Source organism: Momordica charantia (genome assembly GCF_013281855.1).
Source record: "Momordica charantia cultivar OHB3-1 chromosome 4 unlocalized genomic scaffold, Mcharantia_2.0 BLBB01000004.1, whole genome shotgun sequence".
Taxonomy (NCBI): domain Eukaryota; kingdom Viridiplantae; phylum Streptophyta; class Magnoliopsida; order Cucurbitales; family Cucurbitaceae; genus Momordica; species Momordica charantia.
This window is the reverse complement of record NW_028275162.1, coordinates 6,835,126-6,853,263: the sequence shown is the minus strand read 5'-3', so window position 1 is coordinate 6,853,263 and position 18,138 is coordinate 6,835,126. Positions and strand designations below refer to the sequence as shown.

General features: G+C 32.7%; 1 protein-coding gene and 1 pseudogene across 1 annotated transcript; both read right to left on the bottom strand.

Moving 5' to 3' along the window:
- Positions 1 to 573: 573 nt before the first annotated feature.
- On the bottom strand, positions 574 to 4,244 carry LOC111012212 (uncharacterized). Its single transcript, XM_022286274.2, has 5 exons — positions 3,902 to 4,244; positions 2,888 to 2,953; positions 2,653 to 2,735; positions 1,959 to 2,161; positions 574 to 760 (listed from the first exon to the last, which is right to left on the bottom strand). Exons 1-5 carry the CDS (start codon positions 4,123 to 4,125, stop codon positions 674 to 676), a joined length of 663 nt encoding a protein of 220 aa, XP_022141966.1. The 5' UTR covers positions 4,126 to 4,244; the 3' UTR covers positions 574 to 673.
- Positions 4,245 to 14,417: 10,173 nt separating this feature from the next.
- LOC148211700 (uncharacterized) lies at positions 14,418 to 18,093 on the bottom strand (annotated as a pseudogene).
- Between the last annotated feature and the right edge of the window lie 45 nt (positions 18,094 to 18,138).

Here is an 18,138-nt window from a genome sequence, read left to right as displayed (position 1 = left end):
TTTCTTTTCGACGTGGGATCCTCAACAATAATAACACTTAATGAATTTGTTTAAATGAAAATAGACCTGCATTTGATTGGAAACTTTAGGACGTGTTTAGCAATGTTTCTACTTAAATTTTTTTTTCTGATTTTATATTTTTTAATAAATGAAAATAGACCTGCATTTGATAACTATTTCTTATTTTAATTGGAAAAAAATCGAAAATATGTTTGATAACAATTTATTGTTTCCTCGTTCCTAAAATTTTAAATTTACAAAAAAAAAAGTAAATCTTTATATAGAAATTAATTTTTAAATCAAATATTCAAAATTAGTGTATTATATTCATTTTTAATTATTTATTATACATTTTGTATGTCAAGAAGGATAAAACAATATTTTTATTTATGCTTTCCGAAAAACTAAAAATAAAATAAAAAACTTTTCAAAATTTCTACATAACTTTTAATTTTTTACTTTTCTAAAATGAGAAAAAGTAAACAAGAAGCAAGAAATAGTAATGTCACCAAATTGGTCTTAAACCTTCTCTTTTGGTTATAGATCAAATTCACTTTTAGAAAACTAAAAAAATGATAAAATGAATGTTTTCTTTAACAATAAAATAAATAAAAGTTATTTCTACATTTATCATTTTTACATGTTATATTGATCCTTATAATTATATCCTCTTTCACTTGTTTGCTGGGCCTTCTTTCTTCCTGATCTGTTCGTTAATGGCTGTCTCTGACTTGTCTAGCTTTTGCTTCCATTCTTCCACCTACAATGAAGAGATGAAAATATATATATATATATATATATATATATATATATATATATATATTACACTTTTTTTTGTCAAAAGAAATGATTTAAAATCTTGTGATTTGAAGTTCGAAAAATGATTTATCTCATTTGGAACGAGAATGATTTGAAATGAATATATCAAATTTCTGTATTTGAATGTTAGTTGAAAGAAGAAGAAAATAAAAAGTTTACTAATTTGTACTTTTAATCTAAATTTATTAATTATAAATTAAAATATGATAAAGTTAAATAACTAATTTACTTTAAAATTCTATGAAATCTGGTTGGTCGGAATTTAAAAAAAAATAGCAATAATATATATTTTTTAAATTAAAAATATTTTGAGAATTTATTATTTATTTAAACTAATAACTTAGACTTTTATATATCAAAGAAACTTATATGGTAAATTATACTTTCTTTAATGAATTATACTCATCGAGTATATGTTATATCTAGTGAATTCTATTCCAACCAAAAAAACAAGTAAACTTGAATTAAGATATATATCCCAATCAAGAGGTCAATCCCACCGTATTTAACTAAAAAATATAAAAATGGAACATATTATTGTTTCTATTTTATTTTCACGAGAAACAAGAAACATAAATGATTATAAAGTGTATTCTTGTTCCTAGTTCGAAGAAAATTAGAAAAAAAAATAGGAAATAGTAAACGAGAAACGGAAAACAGGAAATATGAACATTACCAAACGAACCCTAAGTTTCTAGTTTCATTTCTATTTAGTTTTTAGATTTCAAAATCATACGCTTTTACTCCCAATGTCCCACCACCTCAACACCACCCCTCCGACGACACCCCCTTCCCCCACCATGCACCTCCGACACCTTTGTGCCCCCTTCTCCAATTCTCATCATCGATCCCCAGATCCAAAAAAAATTTAGATCTTAAGACAAGAGGGGGGCGACGACGACAAGAGTGGGGGCGTCGAGAGTGGTTGAGGAAGGGATATAACATCGGAGGGAGGGAAAGACCAAAAATAGAACATTATTGAAATCTTATAAGTAAAAGTGTATGATTTTGAAACTTAGGGACCAAAATAGAAATGAAATTCAAAATTTATGAAAAAAAAGATATAAATGAAAATAGAAAGAAAGAATAAAACAAATTAAAGTGATAATTTGTGAAAAATGGAAAAATAAATCCAAAACCTTGTGGAGGATGTCTTGTGTTAAGTGAGCATCATGGGCAATTTGCTTTGAATAAGTTTCTACCACTTCAGCTGCTTCTTTCAGCTTACTCTTCTCAGGAAGTTTCTTTGCAATTTCTGCTGATGCCTTCTCTGCTATTTCTGCTGCCTTTTCTACTACTTCTGCTACACTTTCAGCCTCCTCAATCACCATTTCCGCTTCTCCTGGAAACGGATAATTTATTAGTACATTCGACCTATCTTCGATTTGAACATAACTCAATGGATTAAAGACACTTATTTCCGATCAAAAGATCGTGAGTTCGAATCCTCACTTCTACATGTTGTACCGAAAAATCAATACGACTATTTTTGCAATTTTACAGCCAACTAAGGTGGTTTTTAACTTTGATTAAAGTCATAATTTCCATAACAAACAGCTAGATCTTCAGATCTTCATTATAAATTTGTTAAAAATACTTTCTAGAAAACATTTTTTTTTTAAATCTTAACCAAAAAATTTTAAAATTAAAAAATGGGAGGCTATTGGAAAGTTGAGTTTAGAAACTACTTTTCTTTTTTCTTTTTTATTTTAGAATAAATAATTAGCAATAAACATATTTGGTTTATTGTTTTTTTTTTCCTTGGAAAAAAAGAGTGTTGGGGATTAAAAAAAAGGGAAAGATATTAGTTTAATTAGGAAATAAGTAAAATACCTTCAAGAGTTTGCAGTTTATTCGAACTTTGCTTCCAAGTGGGTATCAAGAGAGACAATAGAGAGCCAAAAATCCATTTTACCCTAAATTCATTACAGCCAAAAATTAATATATATATATATATATATATATATATATATATATATATATATTTATATAATAAAAGAAACAAATGAAAAATTTAACAGTAAAATGGAAAATTATTTTTCATGATCAATTTTCTTGTTTGACTTACCAACCAGGGAAGAAGAAATAAGGTGTAGATGACTGGTCCTTTTCTCTGTTAAGTTTCATCGTAGCACTGAAAAATAGAAATAAGAATAAGAAACGAGGAACGAGAAAATTTCAAATCGGTTTGGTAATGTTTTCAGGCTTGTTATAGGATAAGGTCATGTTTAATAATGATTTTATTTTTAATTAAAAATCAAAAAAATTAATTTTATTTTTGTACCATGTCTTTACTGAATTTTTCACTTGAAAAGTTTTTAGATTTTAACTAATTTTCCGAAAATAGAAAAAGAAAAAAAAGTAAGTGTTGGAAACCTTGGAGTTCTTTGGGTGTTTTTCTTTTCAAGTTTTATTTTAAAAAAAATTTTGTTTTACAGATTTACCATTTAAAAATGTTTTCTATTATCTTTTTAGTTTACAAATAATTGATAATTATACATAAACAGTAACTTCAATAAAAAAAAGGAAAATACATAAAAATAACAATATACTCTTTTTATTTGGGTATTTTTTTACTCGCCAAACAGTTCTTTTGATTAACAAAAAAGTTATCATGAAATTTAATTTTTTTAAACTATAAAACTATTTTTTAAAAATGATCACCAAAAACAAATCCTACTTCTGTTTAATGGTTACAAGTAAATTACCAAAAACAAAAAAATTATAATTTCACGTGTCTCTAAACTTTCAATTTTATGTTTAATAAAATCCTTAAAAGTAAAAGTGAAGTCCTCAGACTTTAAATCTGTATTTAATAGATCTAATTGACATATTCGTACCATTTTTAAAATTAACAAATCTCTACTAGACATTCAATTAAATTAGGTATATAACTAACGGACTTCAAAATGTTTCAATTTTTTGCCTAATAGAGATCAGTGAGTTCTAAAAGATGTTGATTAAGTTAAAGAACCTATCCAATACAAATTGAGAGTTCGAAGATTTATCAAACAGAAAATTCAAAGTAATAAACTTGTAATTTGATCTGAAATTATTTAAAAATGTGGGATATTCAAAATACCTGGTGAAATAAGAACCAAATAACCGAAACATGGGATAAATTGGTGGTTGGTTATAACATGGCGTGTAAGGAAGCATCGCGACGGAGGATTGCGGCGGTGGAGAACTCCGACGACCGCCGCCGCCACCGCCGTGGCAGTTCTCTGTCTTATGGAAAAGTTGAAGCAAGCTTCGCAATCTGAGCACTACAGTAGAACTCCAGAAATGACCAGATTTCGACGACATGACGGGCGGCCTGAGGGAGTCCAAAGACGACACAGCGGACGAACACACCAAATTGAAATTCTACTGCAAATTAGTTGCAGAAGCTAATTTCATTTAATATATCAATTATTGAAAAAAGAAAAAAAAAGAAGAAGGCATTTATATTGTTTTATTGTTATATTATGTGACTCCCACACGCGACAGGATTTGGTTGCTTACAAGCGTTGATCATTTCATTAGCTTTTGGCTTGGGAAGTTTTGGTGGTTACTTTGAAGTATTAATAAAATTGGCTTTAAAGTATGGATTTTGATCCTAAGATATTAAAATTGTGCCAAAATGGGTTATGGGATTTCTCTCTCCCCTCTTTAAATCTCTATCTTCGATGTTTTTTTAGTTGAATAATTACGGGTTGGGATTGATGCAAGAATCCTAATAGTTGTTTTATTTATTGAGCTATGTATTCGAATTTATCTGAAACAACTATTTAAACATGTTAGAATAGAATGATAAAATCGGCTCAATGATTCTGACATTTGTTATATTTCTTTCTCAGTACTTTTTAAATGCATCAATTGTATTTTTCTCTTGTATAGATTATTCTGTAGCAGGTTGATTTACCCCAATCTTTGATATTTGATCCTTGATCTTAGGTCCCGTTTACTTACTCGCAATCGTAATGAAAACTTTGATTTTCGTATATACCAATTACCGTCGAGCTATGCTCGCTTTGACATAGATATTATTACTTTTAAATATTAGAATAATAAAACTTAATAGCATGTTATATTAAAGTTTGGTCGTTCTAATAAACAATATTTTATTTGATGTAATTTTATTTCCATTATTCATTATGTATTAATATTAGATAAATTTTTATAATAAAAAATATTTAATCTCAATAGTATAGTAATAAATTAAATTAAAATTTATTATTATTGTAATTTAAAAAAAATTAGCACAATAATTAGCTAAAAAGGAGGAAAATGTATATTAGTAATTGTTATATATCTGATTCCAATTCCGATTCTAGACAGTTTTAGTAAACACATCAAAGGAATTCTATGTCAAAGGAGTTCTGATACGATTCTAGAAATTTTCTGGTAAACAACATCAATGGAATAACATTACGATTTCGATTGATTTCCATTATGATTGCGGATAAGTAAACGTGGTCTTGAGGGCTTGCCTTGTGTGTATGGGTTCCACACGTGTTTGTACTTCCTCAATAAATCATATCTTTTTCTCTCTGGCCCCAATCAAGTTTGTAGGGAGCATTTCCATAGTGAAACACAAATCTTTACCGGGTATCAAAGCTAAAAAAATAAAAAGAATTTAAATGTCGAATCGAAAAATGAGATTCGGTTAAGATTAGTGAGCCAAATTAAAAAACCACCATGTTGAGAGATACGTTGAGAGATACGTTAATGATCTCACGTAGAAAAAAAAAGAGGGAATCTAATAAAGATTTATAATGTACCTGAGATACACCTTCCATTACTTCATTAGGATAATATAATAGAATCGCTCACGTCTCTCTCTCTTTTCTCCTGTACTCATGGTCAACATCCAAGAAATCCCTATGGTAGACAAAGCCTTAACCTTGGAAAACACAGCACCCACAAAACCAATTTTTGTTGCCCAAACTGCCCTTCAAATAGTATCGCTCTATATACCATGAATTTCAGGAAAGAATTTCAGCAATCTCTCCTTACACTACAAGAAATTTGGGATTCGACGATGAAGTCTTCGACGACGACATATAGTTTCGTCGCCAAAAGTCGCTTTTGGCGACAAAACAAATTTTGTCGCTGAAGGTCTAGCTTTCTGCGACGAGAAGACATGTCGTCGCCGAAAGTTCCAACTTTCGGTGATGACAAGAGATGTGGTCGCCGAAAGCCAGACCTTCGGCGACGACATTTAATGTGGTCGCCGAAAACTAGACCTTCGGCGACGATTTTCATTCTAACTAAAATCGTCGTCGAAGGTATACATTGACCTTCAGCGACCAATTACATTTTTCGTTGCCGAAAGTTTGGCTTTCAACGACGAAGGGCAAGTTTCGTCGCTGAAACCTAAAGTGATTTCGGTGACTAAACATGTAATTGGTGGCCGAAAGTCGTTTTCGGCGACCAATTTTCCATTTCGTCGTTGAAAGTAATTTATTTCATTTTTTGGCAGGTCTTTTCAGCGACGAAATCAAAGGGTAAATTTGAATTACCTTTCGGCGACGAAATCTGGACCTTTGGCGATCACTTTAAAAGTCGTCGCCGAAAGGTGCCCTAAAAATTCAATCACCTTCCCACAATGAATTAAATAGAGAATACAATGTTATGAATAATGAGAATGGTGATATGTCTGGACTTCTCAATGATTTATAGTACCCCACGGTAGAAGAAAATGTAGAAGGTGAACAATTTTGTTTTGAGATGCCCCCAAACGAACATGGAAGAGACACGTCTAATAGTTTCGAACAGTTGTTCAATGAAGCGCGTAGTCAATTGTACCCAGGTTGTACAAAATTTTCATCATTGAATTTTTTAGTAAAGTTGATGCATACCAAAGTCATTAACAATTGGAGTAATAAATCGTTTGATATGTTAAACGAAGCATTTACGATAGCTACATCTATACCTAGTACGTCATACGAGGCTAAAAGGAGACTGCGTGATTTAGGACCTTGAAGTGGTAGAGTTTGTGTGCATGTTTCTTAGACTTAGTAAGAGTAAGTTTTTGTGAATTTGAAAGTTGTTTTAATGAGTTAATTTTTAATGCTTACTTTGAGTTCATGCATATGTGAGAATAACATTTTTAGTTCATGACATCTGAAATTAGTTTGTTATGTGGAATGAGTTAGAATTAGAAGTTTGTTTGAATAGAAGTGGTAAGTTAACTTGTGGAAGTATTTGTTAACATGTATATTTGTTATTTATTTTTTCAGGTTCGTTCGATTTCTGTATCGAAAGCTTGTGAAAAGTTTATTATCTCTCGTGAAGAAGTTGATAATATAGGACATTATGTTTAGGTTTTTTATTTTAAGACTTCTTAGAATATGTTGTTTAATTTTTGTTTGTATGAACTTCTTGTACTTTTTGTAAAACTAAATTTTATTTAATATTATAAGTTTTATATGTTTTTCAATCTATGGTATTTGGGTTTATTGTTGAAAAAAAAGAAAAGAAAAGAAAATAATAATAAAAAAAAAACACCTTCGGAGACGAAAACGGATTTGGTCGCCGAAGGTCACAGCCGAAGGTATGTGACCTTCAGCGACCAATTTTAAGTCGTCGTTGAAGATATCTTCGGCGACCAATTGAATGTCGTCGTCGAAACTCTTAATTCTTGTAGTGTTAGTTCATCGCTGAATCTCAGGTTAGATATGAGAACTATCTTATGTGGAAATCAACTGTCCTTACATTATCAAGGGGCAACAATTGAATGGTTGTGGTAGGCACAAAGATAAGGCCACTGGAATATATTCCTCAAAACCCCAACTAACTAGGCTATAATGGTTCTAAATCCAGTCTAGGAAGATTTGATGGTGAAAGATCAATCAATTCTTGGTTGGTTGTTCAGATGGATGGAGTCAATAGTAGTAAGTTCCTTACTTGAGCTGAGCTCCTCCTCTAAACTATGGGAGGGCGTTGAAGATTGTTTCGATAATGTTAACAAATCACGGATCAACCGACTAAGGTACATTCCTCGACAAACTAAAAAGGTCCATGAAAATTGGAGAATATCTTAAACTTATAAACAAACTGCTGCAAATATGAATGTTGCTGGTGAATCCATCTTTGTCGAGCAATTTATTTCATCTATTATCTATTGTCTTGAGGTTGAATATCTACCAATCACGACAAATTAATGGTAAAAATAGTTAGGCTTTGGCAAGAATTTCATGCTACCATGCTTACCTTTAAATGCCAATTGGAACATCTCTATATTATTCCAAAATCTACTGATATTTCTACTCCAGCAAATGTGGCTATGAGCAAATTTCAAGGACATGGATCCAATAGAGGTCATATGGAAACTACAACAACTTCAATAGAGGAGGACGAAACCGAGGAAGAGGAGGTCATTCGAATAACTCCAAACCAACTTGCCAAGTTTGTAGGGAGTTTGGTCATTTTGCTGCCTACAGTTATCATCGATTTGAGGAAGAGTACACGAGTTCTTCGAGCAGTAACACCAACTATACAAACAACAACAAATTAAATTCACTTGTTGCAAGTCTGAAAGTTGTTACTGACCCTATGTGGTATGCAGACTCAGGTACAAATAAACCACAGCACATCGGAGGTTGGCAATCTAAATCAACGGGCTGAATATAATGGTAAATGGTAGTGATCTTTTAAGAATTGAGCATGATAGTAACTCCACCATTTCATCCCACACCGCCCCTATCACATTGCTACACCTACAAAATATACTTCATATTCCAGATTTAACAAATAATTTACTTAGCATTTCTTACGTTACCGAGGATAGTCATGTTTTCGTTGAATTTCACTTTGATAAATGATAAATGTTTTGTGAAGGATAAGGTTACCAAGAGGATGCTGCTGGAAGGGAAGGTTAAAAATGGTCTCTATTACTTAGAGTTTTCACCTGCTCACTGCATAACAAACCCAAATAAGAAGTCCTTTCCTTCATGCTCTCCCTTGCTTTCACTACCATCATGCATCCCAATTGTTTTCTTTTTTTGATGCTTGTCAACTAGGAATATTAGCACTGGCACCACATACTCTCTTCTATAACACGACATCTCTCATCATCCACAACTTCGGCACCAGTAAAATATTTGTGTGTTTAAACTAAAAACTCAAAATAGCAAATAAAACGACTCAATTTCACAATGTTTGCAATAAACTTAGTCCCCGATAATGGAGCAAAAAATTTATGTGCAAAAACTCACTATGCAAGCCTACGCAGTTGTGAGTAACCGAAACCTTTTCAAAACTAACTTATGCCTTATTTATGGTGATAGATCTGAAATAAGAACTTGAAACAAACATCCACACAATGACTATATAACCCAGATGCATTCAAGCAAAATAGTTCCAACAAACAATCCAATCCATAAATTACATCTCCAGAAATGACATATCTCAAATTAGATTTCTTGTTTTTTTTTGGCAACATTGATATTGCTACAACATTTTCAACATCAAACAACTCACGGAACAAGCCCACTAAACATATATGTCAATTACTGCTGAGCTATGCTCGTTTTGGCAATAAGAGTCATGGAATGCCATAATTTCACTCGAATATTAACTATTTCTAAGCAAGAAAATGTTCCAAAATAATCTCATCCAGTCGATTTGAACTACTTTTATTTGGTTCAATTTGCTCTGTTTTTATAAAGTATACCATTGAAAAATATTTGGCAAGTTAAGTCCCACTTCAATTTGACTTTGATCATTTTTGTTGGATTTGGTGTATGTTAGTGTTGAATTTTGCTGAGTTTTGAAGATCGGCTTCCGATGAACTTGGATGAATTAGGAAAGAGAGAGATATGCGAGGATAGACCTACACAAGGGGGAACAAACACTTCGAATTCCAAGTTAGTGACAGTTCGAGCTCAATAAGTCGACCTTAGACAAAATAGCAAGGAAGGATGACTATTCCGACAGGAGGTTGGGGCGATTACGAATTGTCGGATCTGAGGTTGACATCCTCACATTGATTGAATGGACTTGGGAGATTCCCCAGTTCATTTGGTCCCAACTAGATTATGGGATTAGGTCAGACTTCTTTCAATTGAATAAATCGAACTGAGTGTAATTTATCCACATGTCATGTTAGTTTTTAGTCTCAATAATGTTAATTTGATTGGACTGTTGGAACCAATTATAGGCACCATAATAATTTGAATCAACCCTCTCCCAATACAAATTATCAAAATCTCGCCAACATGAGTATAATTTATTAATAAAGGTAAAATATTCTTTTTTTTAGGTCGATAGGTTTTATTCTCACTGTTGTACTAAAAGAAGAAAAATATAAAAGAGATACATTTAGTTGTATGTGACTCTTATATCTTGTAGTAACGTAACAAAGTATTCTTAGAAAAATAAGGCAGAAAGTCCATAATTGGCCTACTACCTTAAATGGATTCATTTAAGACATCAAATATAGACTTTTCAAGAGATATTTTTAAGGTATATGTCAATTACCATTAAACTATGCTCGCTTTGGTGACTTTTCAAGAGATATTTGATCTCAGAAAAATGAGGCAAGAAAGTTCATCATTGGGTAGTGCCTTAAATGGATTCATTTAAGATACTAAATATGGACTTTTTAAAAAGAGAAATTTGAATTTGATAGGATGTGAATTAGAACTCACGACATTTTAGTTACAAATAGGTGCCTTAATCAATTGATGAATTGGCCAATTGAACAATTTTTTATTTTAGGTTAAATATAGGTTTAGTCTTTTAGATTTTTTTTCCAATTTGGTCTCTTATATTTTAACAAATTTTACATGGGTAAGTATTAAAATGACTATACCTCAAAGTACTAAAATTGACTTGTGATAAATTTATATGGCAATATATTTAGTGAGTAGAAGTAAAGTTGGATAAGAAATTAGACAATTTAAAAGAAAACGTACAAAGTTTTACTAATTTATAAGAAATTCGAAAGAGAAATTAAAAACATTCCTCCCGCAAAAATAACTTCTCAATTTGGTTATTTGCGTGTAGAACATAGATTTTGTTCTAGTTTGGAGTTAGAATCTCAATATCCTAAGAAAAATATTTTGTTCGTGTGTTGAAGAAGTCCATAAAATTGAAGGGGGTAGAAAATAACGTAATGATTTCCTCAATTACTTAGTTAGGACCCATCAAATTTAATGAGTATTTTCTTTTAATAGGACAACATATGGAATGAAGATTCGAGTCCATAATCTTTTGATATGTATACATCTATTACCGAGTTGAACTATATTTAAGTTTGACCAATTGAGTGCATTTGATATCGACAAATAATAAGTTAAACCATGTTTTCTAGTTCTTTCTTTAGCCCAATGAACTGGGCGGGGCACTCGACGAAAGGGGTTTACCTTCTCCTTGTACCTTATCTCTTAGTTTTCTTCGTATTTAAAGGATGAAGCTTTCTTATGTAAACATTGAAAAATATTACAAATGATTTTCTTCTTATTTCTCTAAAACTTATTTTGGTATCAGAGCATAAAAATCCTCTTCCACTACAAAAAAAATGAGTTTCAGAGACACAAGAAAAATGTCGCCGAAAACCCAATTTTGTCTCTAAAAGTTTCAGCGACGAGACCTTTGTCGCTACGGACGTCGCAAATAATACGTCGTTTAAAGTTTCAGCGACATCGTCATCTGTCGCTGAAAATGCTTTTCAGCGACATATATGGTTTTCTGTCGCTGAAGGACATTTTCAGCGACAGGTCAGTGTGTCGCTGAAAATTAGTTTCAGCGACAGATAACGATGTCTCTGAAAATGTCTTTCAGCGACATACTAGTCTGTCTCTGAAAATACGTTTCAGCAACATCTTCATCTGTCACTGAAAACCAGTTACAAAATAGGCCTATTTTCTTTTCAATTTCGCCTTCAATTTTGTTCAATTTCTGTGCTTTAAAACGACACATATATAAAACGTCGCTGAAAAGTATTTGTAATATTAAAAAATAAGTAAGGTAGATTCTCCAAATGTGTAACATCCTATTATAACAAAAAAGTACTTTCTAGCTACAAATAACAATCTTTCTTATAGATGATTCTTACATATAACAAAAGAAAACATGTTGTTTTGTGCACGAAGTTCTTCTTTTGAATGATCCAGTACCGCCCCGCTTTTGATGACATTGTATCCTGTAAATAATTAACAACACAACTTATTTAACATGAAAATATAATCAAAAAAGTTTTTTGACCTACTAAACCAACATATATATATCTATATCCACACCAACTTACTAAATAATGAAAAACGTAGTGAACAACACTAAACCAATCAACAAAAAGTAATTTATTAGAACTCCAAAATCATATTTTATAATCCAAACAACTATTAAAACATTCCTAAAACAAACAAAATTGCAACACTACAAGAGAAATAACCATGTTATATCAACACTATAAACAACCCAAAATGTTCATAACTTCATAAAATACTAATAAACTCATTTGTATATATATACAACACAAGTGATGACTACCATAACTGCAAGATCATCACGACATTTCAACTACATCAAAACTAATATTTATAAGTATATGCATCAAATGATCGTTGTTATGCTTCTATTAACATCATAAACCTATATTAGACATAAAATATAAGTTATGACTACCATAATTGCAGAATAGCCACAACACTTAGCTACGCCAAAACCAAACTACGTCAAAACCAGTATTTCATAAGTACATGCATCAAATATGTAGCTACACTTCTATTAACATGACGAGCAACTCAAATGCTCCTAACACTTCAATTTACTAACAAACTTTTATTAGACATAATATATGCTATGACTATTATAAACCTATATTAGACATAATATAAACTATGACTACCATAACTGCAGGATAGCCACAACACCAAACTACTTCAAAACCAGTATTTCATAAGTATACAAATTCATATCGATATAACGTAAGTCTTGACTACCATAACTGCAGGATAGTCACAACAATTCAAATCACATCAAGTCCAATATCTATTATAAAGTATCATCTGCTTAAATATTCATCTACTATGGAAAATTTGTATGAGTACCTTTTTAAGCATCATTCGACGGTTGAGAATTAGGTTGTTGTGACGATCCTTCTCCAGCATTGCTTAGCCTGTTTACAGTTTCTTGTAACTGACTCAATTGCGTCATTGCTGATTCAAGCAGGCTTTGTTGCGTCTGTACAACGGATTGTAATTGAGCGATTTGATTTCTTGACTCTCTATTTCTTTGAGAACTTCGTTCATTCTGAGTCGTCGCCGTCGGTGGTCCCCACCCAAGTGCACCTCGCCTGCCTAGTACTTGAACATTGATTTGTCGAGCTGAAGGAGGTTCTGCACCTTCTTCCACTGGTGCATTTTTCAGTTCAACCATTTGTTCCTAAAATGTCCATATATAAATAATATTAGTACATGTCAAATAACACAAAAATAAAAAAATAGTTTTACCTACATGTTTTTGACCAGCCACCGGGCTCACCCACTCGTCGTTCATCCTTTTGTGTGTTACTTCGAACAGTTCAATGTCATCTACCTCTCGTCCCTCTTTGTTTTTCTAAATAATTCAAACAAGATTATGAGTAGTGAAATATTTTTAAGTTATAACAAGGAAAGAGATACATACAATGTTTTCTCTATGACGTAAAAATGCGATCGTTCCTGTTGTATGACCGTACGGTACAGACGCTCGAGCTCTAGTGTTTGTTTCAGAAATTTTCTGACATATATATAATAGTTAGTAGCAAAATACTTAGAATAAAACTAATTCATATCTACAATACGTACCTTAAACTTCTTTGTTTCCCAACGATCGCATAAGCGATGCCAATCTTCATCTCGTGCAACATCTTTGTGTTTGTGATGTCGTGCTTCTTCTGGAGAATATTGCATGTAATGCTTATGCAACCTGTATCGAAAATCTCTATGCCGACTACTCATCTCATGCTCCAAATAACGATAAACAATTGGATCATTGAGATCAAGAATGAATTGGTTCTAACAATAAATAACAAAAAGACGACGTGTTAATGATAATCACAATATAACAGTGTCACTAAATGAAACTTACGCTAAGTCTATCTATGATACTATTTTTATCGTCTTGGTTGACGTCTGACCAATGTTCACAATTCAGAGGAACGATTGACCGCACCCATACCCCAATTTGAGAGACCAGTTTCGAACTATGGCTACAAACTAGCTTGCCATCTTCTTCTTCGATATTAATTTCTATCAGACCATGATTTTGGACATGTTTATCAACATTCAGCCCTCTAGTGTTGCGTCTACCTTTTCTTTTAGTCGTGCCAGAACCTACACGAAAGATATCATATATTTATATATTTAAGTTTAACTTGGAATAAAAAAAGATTTCTATTTAAATATCATACTCTGTGCTGTTTGATTAGCCTCTCCCGGTTGAGTGCTTTCTATTCTATCGACGTTACTTGTGTAACTCCGTCGGTTCCCTGGTCCAAGATTTGAAGACGACATCCTGTAACATAATAATGGACAAAATCAAACTGTAATTAATAATAGGTCGAAATAGAAAAATAGCGTAAATATAAGACGAAATATTACATGCATATTTAACGACTTACAAATAAGTTATATGTCACTATCGCTCTCTTCATCGTCTAATAACATATTGGAATCTGTGCTTCCAGAATCATCACTAGAATACTCAAAATCAAACTCTTCTTCATCACTAGTTGTTTTCTTGTCACTATCTATATATACTATATCTTCAATAGGCATCGGCTCAACATCTTCTCTATGGAAGGTTTGTGAATCTAAGTTATCATCAACTTGTGGGTAACATGTGCGAATGCTTTCATCCGCCACTACTTCTTCTATTTCATTATTTTCAGCCTCTGGAATATCCCACACATGTCTTGGTTGAATTTGTTGAACAATCTTCCATTCTTGTCCAAGTTTGTAATCATCTAAGTAGAATACTTGGGTAGCTTGACTTGCAAGTATGAATGACTCGTCTTTGTACCATCTATAACGAGTATTAATCGATGTATAACCATCAGATACATTAATTCTACCCTTTCTTGAACTTGTATCGTACCATTCACATTTCAAAAGAATCACTGACTTCAGATGAATGTATTGTAGCCTAATTACTTCATGCAACACGCCATAAAAATTTATTTGTCCGGTTTCATCATCTCCAGGCACCATCACGCCACTATTTTGTGTAACTCAACGACTACCATGCTCTTTTGAATGGAATCGAATTCCATTGGCTATACACCCAGTGTAAGATCGAACACAGTCGTTCGGGCCAATTGCTAGGACATATAATGCATCAGAAATCCCTTTTTCACGATACAATACTTGAGCCTAATCAAAGAGTTTAATTTATAGTTAAAATAATGGAGATAATAGAGTTGTCATTCTAAAAAGTACCAACTTACTTTTTTCTTAAACCAAGTAGGAAATTCTAATTGTTGTCTCCTGTGCAAATCACCATGACCGTTTGATTGGAGAAGACTCATATGCTCCCTAAACATGAAACATATCTTAATTTCATCATAATGTCAAAATCTAGTATTAGAGTTGTACTAGAATAGGATACGTACTCGAGGTAAGGTTCCACATCATCACAGTTGCTTAGTATATACCAATGTGTTTTTTCTAACTCATCAGAAGTCAAGCATTTCAATTGGCTACCACCCAATAGTCGTACACGTCCAGAAAAAATCGATAGCTCACTATTGTTCTCCACATTCTCGACATTATCATAATTACGCTCACTCCTATTGAATCTTGTTTCAATCCCATGTAAATACATAGAACAAAAAGTTAAAGATTCATTTATGATGTAAGCTTCTGCAATTGGACCTTCAGGTCGAGCTTTGTTTCTAACATATTGCTTCAAATATCGCAGACTCCTAATACAAAAATCGTGAAGAATGACTCAGGACTTAAAATCAATCGTAGGAAAAAAAAAATGGAACGAACGAAGAATGATACATTTCCATACCTTTCAATTGGGTACATCCAACTATAACCCACCGGACCAACGATCGTTGCTTCCCACGGCAAATGAACAGCTAAGTGAACCATAACGTTAAAAAATGCTGGTGGAAAAATCTTTTCCAACTTACACGGGATGAACACTATGTCAGTCTACATTCTTTCTAATTCTGATATGCGCAGAGTTTTTGCACATAAATCATGAAAGAAGTTTGACAATTCTGATATAGTTGTAGCAATGTCTTTGGGTATATATGGCCGAATACCAATTGGAAGAAGTCTTTGTAATAAAACGTGACAATCATGACTTTTTAGACCGGTGATTTTGCCCTCGTTCCCGTTCACACACCGAGATATATTCGAACCAAAACCATCTGGAAACTTTACAGATTTTAAAAATGTACAGAAGCTAACTTTTTCATTTGCAGTTAATGTGAACGATGCATGAGGCTTCACACGCCTGCCTCCAATTTCTTGTATATGAAGTTATTTTCTAATTTTCAAGTTTGCTAAATCCTCACGAGCTTTAATGGTATCCTTAGTCTTCCCATCAATATTAAGTAAAGTACCAACCAAATTATCACAAATGTTTTTCTCAATATGCATCACATCAAGTTTCTGACGTAACATAAGATTTTTCCAATATGGAAGATCAAAGAAGATACTTCTTTTACTCCAATTGTGCTTGTTAGCTAATCGCTTACGTTTGTTATCAGATACCATTGTAGGATGCTTGTTCAACGTAGGGAAACTCAATGAATTCAATTGATTTATAATATCTTGTCCAGTTAACCACTTCGGGGCTAATCTAAATTCTTGTTTCCCATCGTGTTGCCTACTCCTACGCCATGTATGTGTTTGAGGCAAATATCGACGATGTCCCATGAAACAAATTTTGCTTTTCAATCTCATTGAACTCGAATCATCGTTGCAAACTGGACATGCCTTATATCCTTTCGTCCTCCAACCAGACAAATCACCGTAAGCTGGAAAATCATTAATCGTCCACAATAGAGCTGCATGAAGCTGGAAGAAAGATGCACTAAAACTATCATAGGTGCGAATACCATTCACCCACAACTCATTCAACTCATCTATTAAGGGCTGTAAATAAATATCAATCTCTTTACCAAGAGACCTTGGCCCAGGGATGAGTAGAGATAGAAAAATAGATGATTCTTTCAAGCACTTCCAAGGAGGCAAATTATATGGAATGAGCATAACTGGCCACATACTGTACGATAAACTCATATTTCCAAAACAGTTAAAACCATCTGAAGAAAGAGCCAATCTCACATTACGAGCATCTGCAGCAAAAAGAGGGTACTTTCTATCAAAGTGTTTCCAACCCTCAGCATCAGCAGGATGTCGAAGTATTCCTTCAGTTTCACACCTTTTGTCTTTATGCCACCTCATATCCTCAGCAGTATGTTTTGAAACATATAATCTCTGCAACCTTCCCTTCAATGGAAAATATCTCAGGACCTTGTGGGGAATTTTTTTTCCTTTTGATTTATTCAATTTGTACCTCGACTCTCCACACTGAGGACAATTGTCAAGAGATGCATATTCTTTCCAAAATAAAACACAATCATACTTACACACGTGAATTGATTCGTATCCCATCCCTAGATCACGTAATTTTTTCTTAGCCTCATAATTTGATTTAGGAAGCTTTACACCATCTGGAAATGATCGTTCAATAATTGGAGTAACATATCAAATGATTTATCACTCCAATGATTAAGAACTTTAGTATGCATAAGCTTAACTAAAAAATTAAACGATGTATACTTCGAGCATCCTGGATACAACTCTTCGTTAACATCACGAAACATTTCAGAAAAAATATTATTCGTCTTCTGCTGCTCACTGGATTCTCCGGAAATGTCTTCAAACACTGGACCATTTAAATCATTCATCATTTGCGCATCTCATTATCATTGACCACATGTGACACTTGATCCATACGATTCCCACCATCTGGTCTATTATTTCTAACAGAATCTGAAAATGTTGCTCCAAGAAACCTTGATCCAGGTCTTAAGAATGAAGAAATATCTACCTTTTCTCCATGGAATGTCCATCTACTATATGTCGGAGACATACCATATTTGAATAAATGACGCTCTACATCATTCAAATTATTCCTTAGGACATTTAAACAATTTGAACAAGGACATCTTGTTTTTCCTTCTTCATCCAAATAATTCTTAGCAACTTCAATAAAATTGCTAACGCCATTAGAATATTGACTAGATCTCCGATCTTTCAAAGTTATCCAAGTACGATCCATAGCAATGTTTTCTATAAAAACATATAGCTTATAGTTAATTACCTA